Genomic DNA, 19490 nt, shown 5'->3' with positions numbered 1-19490 from the left:
AGAATCCTTCTATTATCGTCTCACGTACTGTTCTACCACCGTACTGGCTGTCGTTCCAATAATGAGCGCCTTTAACATGTAAACATACATTAAATATCGAAAAACCTGCAAAGCCCGTGTCTTTCGGACGGCCCTCTCATTGGTCCGCTCTGCTCCGGGGGGCGTGGTCTGCGGCTGTAGGCGTTTCACAAAACCAGCCACCACACAAGTGAAGCTTTCATTCACTACGGATTTGTCGACGTCGCTAGATCTCTTTTGCAGTTTTATTCCTCAACCGATCAACTTATTTGTTTGTTTTGTTTTTTTCTTTCGGAGCTGCTGCATGTCTCAAGTGCGTCTTTGAGTCTGCAGTCTCCACGTGTAGGTACGGAGGTTTTTCCAGTTAACTTTTTTTTTTTTTTCCTTTCTTTTTTTTTTCTTTGCACAACCTACCTGAGTTGTGCGTCTTCCATCTGCACGCCTCCACTCCTCTCCACCATGGATTTGGTTTGGATTGTGGGCTTCGTTGTGAGCGTCTGCGCCTGGTTTGTTTCTGCGGAGCGGCACAGCATCTATTGGAACAGCACGAACCCAAAGTAAATACCTGCACATAGTTTTACACTCACACTCTTGTTTTTTCTGTGTGCTTTCGGGGGGGGCATCCTATGTCACTCACTAGTTTGTGCAAGCATGCAACATCTCGATTCCTCTCTATTTGCATAATAGATCATTCATTTATGATCCATATTCAGTCGCAGCTGAATAGTCCCACTCATGCATATTCAACGAGCTTGTGATGAATTTGTGATGGAAGCAACTGGCTGCTGTTGTCATGATAATCCAAGCCATTTGGGAGTTTCTATCCTTTCCCCTCCTCCCTCCTTTTTTTTTTTCTGGTCTCGAACCTGTTATTATAGCACTGTTTACCTGCAATGCTTTGTTTTACCTATTCACATGCAATCCCTTTCGCAATCTGTGTGTACCTGTGCTGTGCTGTGGGGTTAGTTACATCAGGTTATGTCATGTATTTATTTTTCTGAACTCACAGAGAGCTTGTTAAACAGCCCTTTGGAGAGCAATAAGCACTGCAATGAATGTAAGGGCTTCATGAAAAGAACTGCAGGGATAGATTTTTTTTTTTTTTCTGAGCAGCTCATTTAAAATAGATTCAAGGCCATGATGTGAGTAGTGGTTTATTTTCAGCTCTTTAAGTGTATTGTTTTTATATCTTACACATTTAGCCCTATAGGGGTGCCTGCTGCAAAAGGGACATCTCAGCTGAACATATAAGACAACTTGTTTTATTGTGTGTGTTTATGATTTCATGTCTAAAGTCATTGAAATCAAATCCTATAGGGACGATTTTAAAAGTTTCCTTTGGCAGGAGTTGTATCCCTGTGTTGGTTTTACAGGTCTGAGTCACTTTTCGAATGTGTTGAAATATATGTTGCAATAACCTCTCCATCTGACAGCGTGTCTTAACCTCTGTGTGGAGTGGGAGGCTGCTGTATGTCTTAAATCAAAAGATATCACATGGGGTTTACGTGGCCGTCAGGAAGACATAGGGGTGTTCATATTTCAGGTGGTAAGACGGGTAATAATGGTGTATGACAGAGACAGAGGAGGTAACTTGAGGCCTGCCCAGTAGGTCACACTGTGGGAGAGAGATGGATTGCTCAGGGAGGAGAAATCGGAGCTCAAATTGTCGGGGTTAGGGGCCGTTCACAATAAGTGGGGGTCAATTAGAATTATGGTTGATGATAGCCGGGGTGAAATGGCAAGGGTACGAAGAGGGTTAGGTTTACACGAGTGAACCTTAACACATAAACACACCCATGTACTCACACAGGCAGGCAAGCACAAACACAGACTACTGGCACACAATCACTCAATCACAAACCAGGACGTTCAATCACACCAACTGACAACTTCTGCACCAATCAGAGTTAGTCTGACACTTTTTGTTGATGTGTAAACATGGGAATTGTCTTGGTTACAAACACTGAGATATTTAAATATTCTCCTAAGCTTACATTTAGACACACTTTCTTCCCTGATCTCCCCTGTGGCTCAGGCTACAGAAGTTACTGTTCTCAGAAAAGCCATAATTACAGTGACAAAGCTTTTCACTGAAAATCAGAATGAAATCAAAGTCCCAGATGGAGAGGCGTTTTGTTGTGTCCCCGCCGCGCAGAGACAGTCATCGTATATACTGGTAATCCGTCCTTTGCACTTGCTGTTTTTTTTTTTTTGTTTTTTTTTCTCTCTAGATGACTGAGCTAAATCTCTGCCTTTGGCTACTCTTAATCCTATGTTCACAGAAAAAACACTGAGATTCTCTGTTTTCATTTGGTACTTTTCATCATTTCCAGCAATCTGCTATCCCCTTTGACCCGTTACTTGATACAATGTGTTGACGTCCAGCTTTTCCCTCCAGAGAGGCTTGTTTCAGGCTTCAGTTTACCATTTATCCCTGGACATCACTGGTTTTAAGGCTGTTGTTGATTATATTGACGTATGATTGATCTTATTGGTCTAAGTGAAGCCTCATTTCTTCCTTCTCAGAGTGTTTATTTAAGGATTTAACAACACACACATACATATACATGCAAATCTGTCCTACTCAGTCCTAATTTCTTCATGTGTGTGCATGCCTCAGGGATGGCTGATTCCCAAGGTCATATCAGCGTGTATGTTAACAACTTTGCTTTGTTTCAGCATGCACGAAATCTACTTACATTTCATCACTTTCTGACCTTTACTTGTAAGTAGAGCTAGGAAAAAAAAAACTTAAAGCCATTATGAGTGATTCATGCTTTTAATCAATTTTTCAGACAAAACATGAATCAAAATTCTATCAAAAATACATCTGCAGTAACAAAAATACAGCACTTGAAACGGTATTAATATGCATTATTTGTTAAAAGTGTGAAATGAGGCAAATACATGAGTCTTGTTGAGTACGGTAATGAGGGTCTCTATTTTTCACATCATTCAAACATTTAATTTATGGAATTCATTCATTTTCCATCTCTACGTGTGAGTGTATTTGTCAAAACTGTGAACCCCCTGTGTCTGATTAGCAACAGCTTAATCACCAGCGCAGGTTTATTCCCAGAAAGAGGCTCACCGATGTGCCCAGTCAGCTTGGGTCCCAGCATGCCACAGTGTGTACGTGTCTGCGTGAAGGGAGTGTCTGTGCACAAGTAGTTTGCATGAACAACATCACCCGATTGGAGTGACTCAAACGCTCTCGTACACATTAACCAGGCCGTTCGCACACATACACATACATACACACACTCATACACATGTGCTACACAGTTGTGATTGATGTTCATCCTCCCCTGAGCCCTCTGGACTCTACTACTCTGATGTGAAGCAATAATCTGCTCATTCACCGCTGCTTTCTCCCCTTTCCCCTGGTCCTTGCTGACAGAGCATGAGTAGACCACCACCCTCCCCTCCTCTTCATCCCACTCCTCCTCCTCCTCTTCTTTGTACCTGTCTCTCCCTCTCTCCACCACCTCCCTCCCCCTCTTCTTGGCCAGGTTCCCTTTTCAACTTGTGGTCCTGGGCTCGGTGAATCTGTTAACTGTTTCATGCCTTCCTCACATCTGCTGGATTTATTTTAACAGCAGTATAACCGTCTCTTTTTCTGTTATCATAACACGTATTTAGGTTAATCTAGCCTTTCTTTGAAGCGTTTGTTTTGCTATGACTTTCTAATGAGCTCCTTTTGATTTGGTAAAGCCACAAAATTGGCTTTCCGCTTTTTTTTCGCCTACCTTTGCTGGCTCAGTGGTTTAATTCATTTAATTGAAAATGCTTTTTGTGCTGTGTTGGCTCAAGTGAAGCGGTTATTTAAGGCATGTTTCACCCACATGAGGGATTTTCTGAGCGTTTATCCAGTCAATGTGGATGTTTTTGTGATGCCTCCCATACAAATTGGCGAATGGTCTTCACGGTGAGCCACAGAAAGAGGAAAGTAACTGGTGTGACTGATTGGGGGTCAGAGTTCACAATGTGATGAAGTGGCATGGCCTCTATCAATCTGTCAGTCATTCTGTCACTCCGGTGGTCCCTGAATACTGGCTGCCACTCAGGCCGGCCCTTCTTCACATGGCTGTGGCTCTGCCTCTGGGAAACTCTCATTCTTTCCCCTCCTGTCTTTGGTTCCCCTTCGCTCCTTCACCAGCTTTTATCTCAACTTTACAAGCTGTCCCTTTTCAGTCTATTATTTCCTCACCTCCAACTCTCGCTCTCCGAGAAGGGGCGAAAGAGGGAAGCATGCTAAGAGGTGTGGAATTTTTTTATCGTTCTTGGCACCCATGGCGATCCGTCACAAGGCACTTTGCCCTTTCCTTCACGCTTTTTTTTCCCTCTCTCTACTCTATGTGTGTGCCTCTCTCTCTCTCTCTCTCTCTTTAAGCTTCCTTCTTCTACTTCATTCTCAAAGGCCACTCAAGTCTTCCCAGCAAACCTGTTTTTTTTTTTCCTCCTTCCTGGTCTTTTCACTTGTCTGTCCATGTACTCTTCTCCTTTCTAACTGAAGCAGCATAAGTGGTGGAGAAAGTCTTAAGACTCCGGCTATGAATGCGAAGGAATGAGATGAGGGAAAAAAAAATCTAGGTTTTCAATCCCTGTGTTCACCTTTCTTTGCGTGTGTCCTTGAGAAATGAAAAATACAACTGGGTCGTCACAACAGAGGCTGCGATTAGGTAGACGCAATAGATAAGGGATTTCCGCGATTTCCTAGTAATCTCAACTGAAGCTACTTTCTTTGAAAAACATCCAGGTTTCCCACCACCTAATCCAGTCTTCTTCCTAAACCCACCACACTCCATCTTCCTCTAGCATCGCCTGTCCCCCCCTCCTCTCCCACCACCCCTTAATCTGGCTTTGTAATCTGTCTGGTGAATTCAATCTGGGGGAAAATACTCTTGGAGATTGTCAAACGGATGGTAATCGCCTTTTATAGGCTTAATGATCGCTGAAATGTAACGGCTTGTAATTGTCTGTAAGACTTCACCTCTATTAACAGTTTAGTTTCTTTTTCAGCATTGTTCCTGTTCAATATTCCCACTTGTTGGCGTGTCAGAGACAATAGGGTTTGTCTTATTGACTGCGCTAGATAGTGAATCAGGCCAAAGGTTTTAAGTTCCCTGCAGGCGTGTTGGTGGTGTTACTAAAGTCTGCACGCTGTCTGCTCTGTGTTTCCCTATGAAGTACTGTACTTCCTGGCTACGTCTTTTCCCGGGAAAACGGCGTATCCTGTCTGCACAATAAACAATACAGTTCTCACACACTTACACACGCAAGACCGTAAAGTCTGGGACTCAGGAGTTGATTGAATTTCCCATGCCTAAATGAGACATGAACACTTTTCAACTGTGACATTGAGAATAAGAAGATTACCACTGATTAATTGTTTTATGAGGGATGTGAAACTGTCAGGCCTTGAGTAAGATATAAAGCCACCCCCTCCCCACCAACCCCGCTGTCAGATATGTCTGTCTCTATTGGGCATTGATCGGTGTCACCCCAGTCAACCCCCGACGGTGTTTCGCAGCCCCTTCACCGTCCTTATCTACGCCACAGACTTCCCATGCTTCTTCCTCCGCTCTCCTCCTCCTCATTACACTTTAAAACTGTTAAATCCCACGCGAAAAGTACAGAGGAAGAAATACTCCATTAAAAAGCAGATTTATGATTATGGTGTGATTATGAGTACAGATCGCACTCAGTTTCATTTTGTGTGTGTGTGTGAGTGGGAGATGCAAAGTGTTTCCTCCAGGCTTGTTTGTCAAGTCTTAGTGGCTTTCGCTGCACCAACATGATATCAGTGTTTGAGTAAGAAGAATTACCCTCATTCAAATCACAGATATTATCTCTGAAATGAACCATTGTGTTTGTTGTATTGTGTAAATAAGGTTCATTGTGTGACTTTTGTTTTGTTTTTCCCCCCTGTTTGTTGTGTGTCTTGATTTAATGTGGAAACTTGTCTCTGTTCCTGTTACTACTACCCCCTAGAGGTCAGTTGTGTTATTACTGTTATTGCTATTAGATTTCTGTAACCAAGACCTGCTATGCTGTTAAAAAAAAAAAAATCAATGTAATATTGTAGCTTGTATTCACATATTGTAAATTCCTAGTGGGATTCATTAAGGCTCAAACTCAGAATGTTTTTGCAGAAAAAAAAACAACAAAAAAACGGAGAATGAAAGTTTTAACGTGAGGAAATCAATCCAGTAAAATCGATTTTCTTGTACAGCTATTTGCCTCCTGAGAAATGTGATGTCAGTACTGACCTTTCTCTTCTGGCCCTTATAAGATACAAATGGCTCAAGGGACAGTGTGAGACAGTTGGAAAGAGCATATGTATTCATCTAAGCTTCCTTAGTTCAGCGGAATCAGCCAATTATTTCTCTGCTGGACTTAAAGCTTTGCCGCTTTGCCGAGTGAAGAAAGAAGTTGGACTAGTTCAGCCATGGACGCTGGCAGAATGACCAATGATCCAGACAGACAAAGGTTGAATGACAGACAGAGAAAGCTGATTGAGATGGATGACGGAGAATGGCACGATGCAAAGAATTGCGGCTGGAATATTATGTCAAGAGGGAGGAGCCTAAAGAGTTGGGCCATATTTGTTTCTATGACAACCCCATATACCCACGCAGCATTGTGCTTGGTTGTGCAAATGGTGGTTCAAAAAGTTGCATACTTGGAATACCATCATGACAGTTTGTGATTGGTCCGGCGAGTCTGAGGTGGGGGAGGGACAGAGTTGACATGAGGATCTGGTTTGCTTATTGAGTGATAAAAGACGGACAGAGAGTGGGAGGGGAAAGCTGACAGAGATGGATGAATAGATAGACAGATGAAACAAAAAGAATTTGATCAGCAGCCTTAAACAGTCCTGGTTAACTAAGCATGTGATCCACCTCGATAAGGTGTCAGCTCTGTTTGATATCCATTTATTTAATGGTGTCCTGGAGCTTTTACCGATACATTTGTGAAAGAAACAGCTCCCATGTGGCCAGTGTCTTTCATTATTCTGTTAACACCTCTCACTTTCCCCCTCTGCAACCATGGACACACTTATACACACACTCGCATAGTTGGTGTGCCTCTTTTTGAACTCCATAAGTCCAGTTTAAAGGAGTAATACCCCTCTCTGTGTGAGAACAATACGGGGAAAAAGCCCCACCCTGCCTGTCTCACCCCCTACTCTGTACCCGGCCCTCGGCCCCTGTTCTGGGCCTCGTTGTCCACCCTAAGCCCCTGTATTAAGCAGGGTCTGGTGCTGATGAATGGACCCGAGCTCAGCCTCTGCTCCACCCCATAATCCTAGCTTGGACGAGCCGATTAGGTGGTCCTCACATTCCGGTTCACTCATCCATGTTGTAGGCCAGTCACCTTTTAGGTCACATCAGTGGCATGTGAGGAAAATATTTATGTTTATGTGGTTAGTGCGTCTGTGTGGCCCCAACACACACAGTAAACGAGAGCGAGGCGGTATGGGTAGATCAGCCTTATGGCTCTCGTGGACCTTAAATTAGATCTGAATTGATTGTTCGGGAGTGTTTCTCGTCATTGCATCCATCTATAGAATTTGAAATGCACAAGCTCACTTCCTGCTGACTCTGTGTGTGTCCGTTTATAAAATTCTCCGATGCTGACTTGGCGATTGTCCGACCTTTGATCCACAATGCGGCCTCTTCACGTTAGAGGTCCAGCATTCCACAGGGCGATAGAGTGCAGAGATGAGAGGGTGATGGATGGATAAAAGGAGGGGGGTAAAGGTGGAGAAGAAAGCAAAACGCTGGCCAGAGAGATTAAAGAAGAGAGATTAGACTCCTGCTCCTGAAGAGGCTCCAATAAATCAGGAATTCCTTCTTCGGAGAGGAGGAAGAGTAATCTGGAACAGCCTGTAGTCTATTTTTCACCAGACTGTGCACTCACACACATATTTGACCACTTGACATTCCTTTACTGCTATCATCACTGTTCATTTTTGGCATTCATTATTTACTTTATCATGACTGAAACTCTCTCCCTGATTCCTCTAAGCTCCGCATAACATAACACGTACATACTTACAATCAAAGACTTCAATATTCCGGACTCAGACAGACACACGTGTGCTCCATCCTTGCCGTATTTCAGCCATAGCTCTCGATTTTTTTCCTAATTAGAGAATGCAGCTCATCTTCCATGTTGTTGTTTTTACCGAAGGTCCAAGCGTCACTGTCATTAAAAGAGAGTATCTTTGGGTAAACAGCAGAAACAAATCAAGACCGCTTATTGACGGAGAAAAAGAAACCGTCTGGAGAAAGAAAATAACAAGGGACACACACTGGGGAAGACACAAAAAAAGAGGATTTTGTCTGGCAAAGTGAAGGTGGCATGATTTGACTTTGTTAGCTAAACCTTTTCACACCAAGGCCAGATCTCTCTTTGAAGTGCGTCGCTCCAAAATCAGATAATTAAGCTGATGATGTGGAACGTTTCAATGGTGAGGCGTTAGGAGGGAACAAAAGGCAGCGGGATAATTAAAACTATTTGCCATTAATAAAAGGGGCTAGCCAAGCCTCCCCGGGTGTGTATTCAGCCAGTGTTCTGTGTGCTAAGTGAGGTATTCCATCAGCGCAGGCAGATAGTGAATAGAGACACTGTATGAAACTGTGGCATTGATAAAGCAACTGTAGCACTGGCATAGAAACTCTTACTGAGGGGAACTTCAAAAGCCATTCCCAACTCAAGCCCTTTGACCCCCCCTGCCCACGCCTATTCATGCCTCCTCTCTCCCCCCAGATTCTCAGCCTAAAGGGGCTGGGAAGTGGGGAGCAAAGGGGCATAATTACCCCCCTCTAGGGCAACTTTAATACCCTTTTTTGTCTTTTAATTGCACCCCCCTTCGACCCTCTTTTGATGAACACATTGGGACCATACCACTACCAGTTTGTAATCAGGACTCGGGGTGAGAGAGGGATTGGGTGTAGGGAGTTTATTTGTGTGTGTTTTCACTGTTTGCAGGGGGATGATAACTCTGTCAGGCAAAAGCAGACAACGGTGTTTGTTCAATAGTGTTATCGATTCGACTGGAATTGAAAGTGGCAGGGGGAAAAAACACTTTAGCGCCAATCTGGTAAACAGAGCGTGGCAGGCAAACTGCAGATAAGCACTAAGTCGTCTGGACCATGGCAAAATGATAATTATTACTCCCTCCACAAAGTTGGCTGGAGTACACTATTATCTGCACAGTTAGATGGAAGTTTCATCAGTTTACTGAAAAGGTACTTGTGTTGTAACAGGCCCGAGTTGCTGTCATAATGATGTTGCCCACTAATCTGGTCATCAGCATTGAGGGAATGCAGTCAGGCGGAGAGGGCAAAGGGATGGGGGGAGGGACCCAGAGGGGAAACAGGAGTCAGGGCCTGGAGTTTGTAGCCACAGCGTCTGTCCTGTAACCGGGGGGTACCACGGAGACCCCTGGCAACAAACAACAACACCAGCTAACAAGCGGCTGGGGCCTGCGCCTGTGCACTTTGATCGTTAATCACACATATGGACCTTGTCACAGTAACACAAACTCCCAAATGCTACTTGTTACATTCAAGGATTTTATGGGAACATACCAGAGTTCTCACAGAAAATATTACTTGAAAGAAATCCCTTCAGTGACAAGTTTTTCAGTCAGTAGTAGGTAGGCAGAAATCTACAGAAAAACATACATCACCTTGCAGCTCTGAATGTGAATATAAAGACAAACGTCACGCCACTGTGGGAAAAGAAAGCTAAAGTAACATGATATGAGCGTCTGCCATGTTGTTTCTGTGATTAGCCTCAGAGTCTATGCAGAAGAGATGCATCTGACAGATACTTGACAACAGTTACAGTCATTACAGCAACCCCGCCGGCCCTGAAAAAAGGCTTGTGATTAGCGGAAATATTCTCTCACAGCTTGAAAAGAAAGCCAAAAGAAAGTGGTCAAGTGTTATTCCAATTGAATTACAATGTGTTGAATGCTTATCGTGCATGTTTCAACCCACTGATGCTTAAAAGTGTCAGTTTAGCTTCCATAGGCTGTTGAAAACTCCTAACAGTATTAAGAAACTAAACACACAGTGTCAGGTATGCTGGCTCTTTTTTGGTCGGTCAAATCCTGATGAGGCGTGCATGTATTAATTCCAAAAGCAACAAAACCCAATATTAGACACACATTCTCTGTGTGTGTTGTGAAAATATTTAAGTCTGTCAAATTTGATCCGTCCTCCTAGAACCCCCGGTGATTCAAAACAGTAGGAGACGGTAAACTGATAGGCATCACTCAGACAGATCAGTACCGGTGGAGGAGGTGTGCTTGTGCCTATGCATGTGGGTTTAGTGGGTGCAAATGGTAGGTAGCTACTGCTTTAGGTTGTTGATAGATGGGAATTACTGGGAAGTGTGTGTTTGTGTGTGTTGCTGGCGGCAAGCTACTGCTCCAAGCTGGTGAAAGATGGCTTTGGCTGAGAAGAGAGCATTAGCTGTGAACTGCCCCTGGAGCAGTCACTCAGTCAGGGGGAAGGGGACAAAACAAAATACCTTTAGTGGTAATTCCCCGGAGACAAACTCATAATATCTCTGGAAGAAAACCAGGGAGGGAGAAGGAATCGTGGACAGCTGAGATAAGGCTAATTTAACCTGCCTCGGATGGTAAATTGTTATTTAAATAGTATAGGTTAGTATATGTTGTGTAGAAGTCTTTGTGTACGAATAGACTAAAGCAAGACTAAATATCAAGGCTGTTCTCTGCCCCAAGGTTATTATCTTTAACGAAAACTAACGAAATGACAAAAACTAGAATTGTAAAAATATTTTCGTTAACTGAAATCAATAAAAACTATAATTGAAAGAAAAAAAACAACAACTAACTGAAACTGTAATTTGTGCTTACAAAACTAACTAAAACGTCTAAAAATTTTGGATAAAATTCTCTTCGTTTTCATCTTTGTCAATGTCGGATTGATATAAAATCGATTTATTTCCCTCAAGTAGTTTTAGCTGCTGGCATCATATGATATTTAACAGTCCATCACTTCTTGTCACTTGTGTTTTCCAGTCGTCTTCTGGTCCCCACTCTACCTGGAAACATGGAGACTAAAGTTGGGAGAAAGCAGCAGAGTCCTGTCTGGGATTTATTTGAATTCAACAGCGAAGAAGATAAAAGATATAAAGAAACTAAAACTGAACTAAAACTAAGCATTTAGAAAATAACGAAAACTAATAAAAAAGTAGCAAACCCGCTCTAAAAACAAATTAAAACTAACTGAATTAGAGAAAAAAGTCAAAACTAAATAAAACTAAACTATAATGAAAAATCCACAACTATTATAACCTTGCTCTGACCCAGGTCCAACAGGAGAAGGAGGAAGAAGAAAACAGCTTAGTTTACTTAAAGCCCATCGTAAAGAGGGTGGAGAGGGTGGAGGAGTGACAGGAGGGATGCAGGGAGGAATATAGGGGAGGCAGACAGCCTGACTGTCTCTGCTCTCCTTCTGTGTTTGTAATGAGAGGGAGTGTGGTGGGAGACAGTTACAAGCCGTCACCAGACTCATGCTGTATGTCTGGCTCTCTCCATCTGGCCCTAATGAAAGGGTTAAACATTTGTGACCTTTATTTTTGCGTTTCTGTTTCAGTTAAGGTGAAATTATCATTGTGCATTCTGTCTGTCTATCTGTGCCGGGTGTGTGGAGCCTTGCAGATGTCGATACTCATCTTTTGTCTTGACTGGCTAACTGACTACTAATGTTTCCCTGTAAACATCATTCAGCTCCTGGGGGATGCAGGATCAATGTGCACTCACAGCTAACTCTCAACACAGCAGCATGTAGAGCCTGCGCTGGCCTCACGTTCATCCATATTTATGTGCATGTTCTCTGCAGATCACTCTTCCCCTTATTGCATTTTCCCTCTTCATTCCACTTTAACACACACATAGATCCTCTCACACAAATTCTCGTCCTCCTGCTCTCTATTTCTCATTCCCAGGCCTCTCAGTCTTTCCTCTGATTTCCCTGTTGTACGCTGGCATGTTGCCGATCAATATATAATCACAGGTTTTGAGGCTTATATTTATTACCGCTCCGATGCTATAACCACGGTTATCAGTCTCCTGCCACTTGCATAATCGTCGTCCTCTGCCTCCTTTCTGCAGATTTCACTGGGACGACTACGCAGTAGAGGTGAAGCTGAACGACTACTTGGACATTGTGTGCCCCCATTACCCTCAGGGTGAGGTGCCTCTGCTGGATGCTGAACGATACGTGCTCTACATGGTGGAGCGTGAGGACTACGACACCTGCAAGCCTCAGTCTTATGACCAGATGCGATGGGAGTGCGGTCATCCATTCGCTCCTCACGCCCCTGAGAAGTTCTCTGAGAAGTTTCAGCGTTTTACTCCATTTACTTTGGGAAAGGAGTTTCGCCAAGGAGAAAGCTACTATTATATCTGTAAGTGCCATTGGCTACTGCTCAGTTTTATTAATGTGTTTCTTTAGCTGCATATCCACTGCAGGGACTAGGAACCTTTAAGGAACTTGTGCATTTCTACCACAGGGACCAAAGTCTAAATTTAGCTCCAGGGACTTTGTTTTACCCCCAAAAACGTCTCTTCTCGGGGGAGGTAGTTTTTTCGGGTAGTACAGGACCTTTGGGAGGGGAGCTGAACATTTGTGACTGGTCAGTAATTGCAGTATTTTATTTCAGCCACGGTTTTTAAAAAAGCTGCACCAGCATATACAGTGTTTCAAAGGATGGAGCAGATGGACTGAAGATAAAGTCCAGGCTGCACACACACACACACACAGAGACGGCAGGTTGTTGCATAGTCTGGGCAAAATTAAGCTTTTTCAGATATCACAGAATTCATCCAACAATCGTTCAGTCTTTAGACCACATTGGAAAAACAGAAGAGTAAAGTTTGAGTACTGTAGGTCTGCGATTGACGGTTCAGACTACTTTTGCATGGAAGAGCAGCTTTAGCTACAAGTGCAGAAACGAAATCTTGATAAGTGAAATAAGTATTATTTAGCTGAAGTCGTGTGGTTTTGGTTCAAACTGTGACATGGTGGAGCTTCTTGGCTAGCTAACATTCGACATGGACATACACTGGGGTGACTCCTTAGTTTGCCAAGTTTTTGTCACACTAACCCTGCCAGAATGTGACCACAAAAAGCATGCAATGTTGTCACCCTGACTGTAGCTGTAATTAGATAAACGGCAGGACAAGACACACTTCGGCTGGTCACAGATGGCTTCCTAAGGCTTTGTCCCTGCGTCTGTCTGTTGCCAAGTGTTTGTGTGTATGTGCAAAAGCATGAAGGTGGATTAAGGGGCCTGCAGAGGATAAGTGCATTAGTTAGGATGTTAACGCTTGTGTTGTTTCTTCCTTCTGCCCCGCAGCCAAACCTTTGCACCACCATGGACAGGAGTGCCTAAGGCTCAGGGTGGACGTTGTCGCTGCTGACGGTGAGTCTTGGCACATTCCAAGCCACTAAGAAAACAGTACAATCACCTAATAACAGCTGTCTCAGACTGGTGTGGGCCGAAGCAGAATAAGTTACATGTTTGGTTTGATCTTACAGGTTCTCAAGAAGCCAGAGTGGCTAAAGGAGGCATAGGTGGGGCTGGGGTTGGATCAGGGGGCGGAGCTCGCAACCCCTCCAACAGATTGCCTGCAGGTATGTTGACCTGTATTCTTTCTAATTATTTAAAACAATCCAGGTACATTTAGGATTACATTAGGGCAGTGTTTTTCAACCCAGGGTCAGGACCTCATGTGGGGTCACCTGGAATTCAAATGGGGTCACCTGAAATTTCTAGTAATTGATAAAAATAAAATAAACTTACTAATAAAAAATATAATGCGAATTGAGAGAGACAATCCCAATAAAAGACATGACAAACTCTGAGGCTGAAACTGAAGCACTGTGGTTCTGGTTATCTGTCAAACGTTCATTGTGGTCGGTTTCAGATGCTGCAGCTCTTTCATAATTCATAGTTTGAGTTATTGCTTGTTCAGTATTAATTGTCAGCCTTGTAAATCCAAGCTGGACTGACTGTACGTATCCTGACCAAGGAAAATCAAATTCTCACTTTGTGCAGGAATCTACACCTGGTTTTTCTGCCTCCATCCATAATAATATACATTATATAGACTAAATGTCATCTAAAATTAACGTTTATTTGCAACATAGTATAGCAAACTATTACATGATCAAAAACAAATTAATTTTAGCAAAAAAAAAAAAAAAAAGTCTCTGTTTTGAATGTCTGGGGTCGGCAGAAATTTGTGATGTTAAAATGGGGTCTCGAGCCAAAAAAGTTTGTAAACCACTGCATTAGAGTGTAAAACTGTGGTACTAATGGGTGGTCTTTATCTCTCATCTTCAAGCAGATGACCCAGTAGTAATCCTGCCAGACGTTCAGAAGAGTGTACGGACGAACTCTGCAGTTACAGCTACAACGCTCTCAATCATCTCATTGCTAGTCCCGTTTTCATTACTTCTGTTGTTGCACTGAGAGTACATGAAAGGACTACTGGTTGCAGACATATTTTCAGGGACTACAATGAAGACAGTCCGTGGGGATGAAACCACTGACTCAAAAAGACAGCTTTCCATGCCCAGTGCTGGCCACAGGGAGAGACGTTTGAGGCTTGTAAAGTACGGACAGACTCGCTTGCATTAAATGTGCAGCGTAACCCTGAACATTCAAGACAAAGTTTTTATACTTCGTCATGAATATTTTCTTGGAAAGATCAAGCTCTCATTCATTTGTAATTTTCAGGGGTCTCTTTAAGAACACTGACCTCTTTAGAACACAATAGACAAAATTTGAGAGGATGGAAGAGGAACCCAAACTTGGCCGAAGAACAATCAAGAACGAGGACGCCACCATTTTCCAGTTACACAGATAAAAATCCAGATGGAATAATGACACATTTAAAAGAAAAGTAATCCTTTGAGCCAAAGATAAGTCATCTGAGTCCAACTTGTACACTATTCCACCCTTAAGTATCGTGTACTATCTGTTGTATTGTTATCGTAATGGTATTGAGTGGCATTGATGTCCCAAGTGATTACTTTCTCTAAATGTAGCATCGACAGACTCAAGCTGTTCTCATAACTACCATTCCATTGAAAAGTTCGACTAAGTGCTTATACACTGTAGCACTCCACTGCACAGTCCAGACACACCAACATACTGTACAAAAAAAAAAAAAAAAAAAAAACACACACTGATGTTAGACGCTGTGTAACACATGCAGACACACTACATGGAACTGTGTTACATGTACATTCTGTGAAAATAATTTATAACATTTGCAGCTGAGAAGTTTTACTGTATATACCATGTTCTCATGAAATGTTTACTGTTGGCAATGGGGAGCTTTTTTCCTCTCTCCAGGTAGAGTAAATGTGTGAAAGGGTTACTGTGTGTTGTGGTGAGAGTAAGACGATGAGCATGAGCATAGCAGCGACTGATTGATTGAAAAAGTGATATGTTTTGCTGCCAAAAGCAAACACTGAGAAGTTGTGTGTATATCAGAGAGGCTGGACTTCTCTGTTTGTTGGATCTTGCCCCTGAATTGCTTAAGGTGTCAACGAAGAGCTGGTATCAAATGTTCATTACTGCAGGAACCTACCCTGTTGTTATGGTGCTTTCCTTCACGTTTCCGAACCCATTAGCGGAAACATGTGCAAGCTAACTGAACTGATCAGCTATTCTGACTCTAACAATAATTAAAACATGTTTGGATGATTTGAAAATTTATTGTAACCAGTTCACAACAGACAAGACACGGCATCACGATGAGTTGCCAAGCACATCTTCACCTGACAGGCTGGCATGACCGACAAAGCACAACGGTGTATGACTACCATTGAAGTCAGTCTTTTTTTTATCTGAATCCTTGTTACTTAATTTTTGTACATGTGTAAGTAAGAGAAGTGTATAATATGTATATACATAAGATTATATAAAAGACCTGTTTGATAAATATGCTAAATGTGAAAATTTCATGTGAAATAAAAAAAGATATTTTTGGAAAATCAAAACAGCTTCTTGATCGTTCATGTTTCTGGGTGTTTCTTTGATGTCAGTTTACTTTTATTTTCATTTTGTTGAAGCTACTACTTTTAGTTTGTTTTATCTTCAGTAATAGTTTTTCAGGTATTATGAGGAAAGCCTTGAAATTGGTGGGGGCATCTGTGCAAAATCACTTTTATTCTGTGCAAATTGAAGAAAAATTAAAATAGTTGATTTTACCAGCAGTTTTTCAGTTATGTTGTTCATTGCAGTAGTGGTTTTGGAACTCATTATACCGACTGTATCTATTTTAGGACTATACAGTTGTGGAAAAAAATTATTAGACTATCAAAAGTCATCAAAAACAATGGTTATGCAATCAAGTACTAATGTCTGTGTGTATCATGTGACTAAAACAGACAGAAAAGAAAACATGGAATGTCTAAAAGCACTGTTTTTGTCAGTACAATGCCATAGACATTGATGTAAGAACTGAAGTGATTTTGGTTATTATCAAGAAAACATGGAAAATGGATAGATATCAGCTCTGAAATTAAACTACTATGAGCTGTTTTTGTTGTTATCATTATATTTGTCCAAATAAATGTACCTTTAGTTGTACCAGGCATTAAAATGAACAAGAAAATGAAGAAAACAAGGGGTGGTCTAGTAATTTTTTCCACAACTGTATTTATCTGGGGTATTGGTCTTAGTGGATTAATAATTGTGGGTGTTATTTATGGTTTCTATTTGTCACATAAATGGTGTTTTGTTCCCTCTTGGACCCTGTTCTTACTCCTTTAACCTCTGTAATCCTGCAGTGGGCAGAGACGCCCATCAGAGGGACGGGACACACCTGGGTCCGGAGTCCCCCCTGCTATAAACCCCCTCCCTTGCTTTGATTCTGCACAGCATTACGTCCCTTTGTTTCATCCAACATATGTCCAACCAACACTTACTGATTACACTGACTTCTACACACCGTTGTATTTTTCATTTTCTCCGTGTTTGCTTAGTTTGCTTCGGTCCCAATCAGTTATTACTTTGTTGGCCTTCACACCGCGACTCATCTTTTCATGTCGAGGCTTCTGAGCCAGGGCTTTGACAGTCTTCATTAACTGTAATAACCCTGCTTTTCACATGCTCTGCCAAAAAAAAAAAAAAAAAAAAGCACAGAAAAGAGATAGACATGTTTTTTTCTTTTCTCACAATAGTGCTAAGATAATTTTGGTGCTGAGAAGCTTTCAGGAAACTAAGGCCATTTCTCATTTTGATAAAAGATCTCAGAGGAGCCAATATCACAGATAATGGCTCACACGCACTAACATGACAGGAGCTGGACCGGATCAAGGCCAGGGTGGTCGGCGACGGGAAGAGACGACAATGGAGAGATAGCATTAAAAACACGCAGAGTGCCATGTTTATCATTACTATTAGCCTTGCCTTTTGGCACGCATTCACAGGTGTGATCCTTCTACTGGTTTTATCTCAACCTTCTGGTGAGTCTCCACCCTGGGATCCAACACCCCCCCTTCCCTCAACACATCACCCCCCCGCCCCTTTCCTCCAACTATTATCTTCTGCTTGTCTGTAAGAAGCATGACAACCCATTGTTCTCATCTCTCCTTCTCCTGTCTCTCCCTTCCCAGGGGAGCTTTACGGCCGTGACAGTAAAAACAGCTGTAACACCAAAAACTGGTGCCACAGCCTCACAACTCCCCAATGTTTTCAAAGGCAGCGCCATAAATTAAGGCTGGCGGACAGGCCTCTTAACCGCCTGACCCCAAGAAGAGGCTCCACTGAGTAGTACATCGTCAAGAATAGACAATCCTTTTTATTTACAAGCTCGTTCCATGTACCGGCTTGAGTAAATATGAACAGCAAAGTGCGAAAGCTTTAACGCTGTAATAAATGTTAAGCACAGTCTGGAGAAAACCAGTGCAAACACAGAGAAACGACAAGAGAAACATCCTAAAAACAGCCTCTTTGTCAAAACATTGAATGTTTTTGCTTTCACGCATTCATTTGAAGCTCATAAAACCTAAATCAATCAAAATTACTCAAAAAATTACTTAACCCATGCATCATATTTCAGGAATTGTAGTTATTAGTTTAAAAAAAATGAGACTAAAACTACTCAAATAAAAGTGATTACTTATAGAAAAAGGAAAACAGCAGGTTTAAAACATGAAAATGATGCATAGACCAAACTGAAACAGAATTGCTGTTCATATCAGTTTCCTTTTTATCAGCCCAGTGTTAATGGTTCATGATGTATGAGACTATAATGGCTTTGCACAGTAAAAATGGTTTTCTACATCATATTTCATGTCATGCATTCTTTCGTCTCACTTCTCACCATCTGCTTCTAACACCATAGAAAGAAAAACTATATAAAAACTACACTGAATCTTCTGGGAATGCCCAAAAATTTACCGTTATTGGAAGGAAATACATAAAGCCATGAAAATGCGTCTTAATACCTATCTACCTTTTGATTTCAAAACCATATATTTGGGATACATTTCTCCAGAGGTCAAAAACATAAGCAGATACTTATTAGCTGCAGAAAAAAAACGCAATAACTAAACGATGGATGACACAAGAAGAACCGACAATAAATAATTGGGTAGACATAACCATGGGAATTTATAGGATGGAAACAATAACCTTTACTGTAAATTTGAAGATGGATTCTTTTGTGCAATACTGGGAGAGATGGGTGAGATACGTGAAGCCTTTGAGATCTGATTTATGTGAGATGACTGCATGAAGATGGACTCAAAATCCTGTAACTGAAGGAAATATGTTTTTGTGTTTTCTATGTTTTTATTGATTGATTGATTGATTGATTGATTCTTTACTCTGACATCCTGTATGCCAAGACAATGAGCTGCTGTAAATGTTTTTGTTTCTTACACCCACTCTCTGAATGTATATAGTTTATGAAAATAATAACACTGGTCAACAACAAATTTATCGTTGAAGTTTTTTTAGCTGATTTAGGATAATTTTGGTGTGCTGGATCGAAAAATCACATTAATTTTGCTCAATCAGGTCAGCTTTCTGAACTATGCTACATATTGACTTTTTAACAGTTTTGCTTACATTTATGGGCATTTTCACATCATATGATACAAAATTATTTCATATTTCTTGCAATAAACGAGTTCTGAAGATTTTACTTTTGCCAATTTATGATTGTTTTTTTTTAATATTACAGGTGGATGAAATGGCTTCGACTAGAAGATCTTGCAAAAATAAGCCTGACGTATTCTGCTACATCTGCGATGAACACACCATTGTACCTAACAGGAATCCTGTTAGAAAATGATTTTTTTTCTCTTAAAACCTATTTTGGGTGAGAACTATATAAAAAACTAGAAGCACTCGGAGAGCGCAGACCTCCGCCAAGGCTGATCAGTGACCCCACC

At 41.7% G+C, this 19490-nt stretch overlaps 1 protein-coding gene across 2 annotated transcripts; it reads left to right on the top strand.

The window, feature by feature from the left end:
* The first annotated feature begins 230 nt into the window (after positions 1 to 230).
* Positions 231 to 15283, top strand: efna1a (ephrin-A1a). 2 transcript variants are annotated; one of them, XM_030146519.1, is made up of 5 exons: positions 231 to 575; positions 12182 to 12477; positions 13429 to 13494; positions 13611 to 13706; positions 14423 to 15283. In XM_030146519.1, the coding sequence occupies exons 1-5, from the start codon at positions 478 to 480 to the stop codon at positions 14545 to 14547; spliced, it is 681 nt and encodes a 226-aa protein (XP_030002379.1). In that variant the 5' UTR covers positions 231 to 477; the 3' UTR covers positions 14548 to 15283. The 2 variants fall into 2 exon arrangements, with proteins under 2 accessions (XP_030002379.1, XP_030002378.1); XM_030146518.1 differs by having other exon boundaries at positions 14420 to 15283.
* Positions 15284 to 19490: the final 4207 nt, after the last annotated feature.

The sequence above is a fragment of the Sphaeramia orbicularis genome, chromosome 11 (genome assembly GCF_902148855.1).
Source record: "Sphaeramia orbicularis chromosome 11, fSphaOr1.1, whole genome shotgun sequence".
NCBI classification, from domain to species: domain Eukaryota; kingdom Metazoa; phylum Chordata; class Actinopteri; order Kurtiformes; family Apogonidae; genus Sphaeramia; species Sphaeramia orbicularis.
This window is presented reverse-complemented; position numbering and strand designations above follow the sequence as displayed.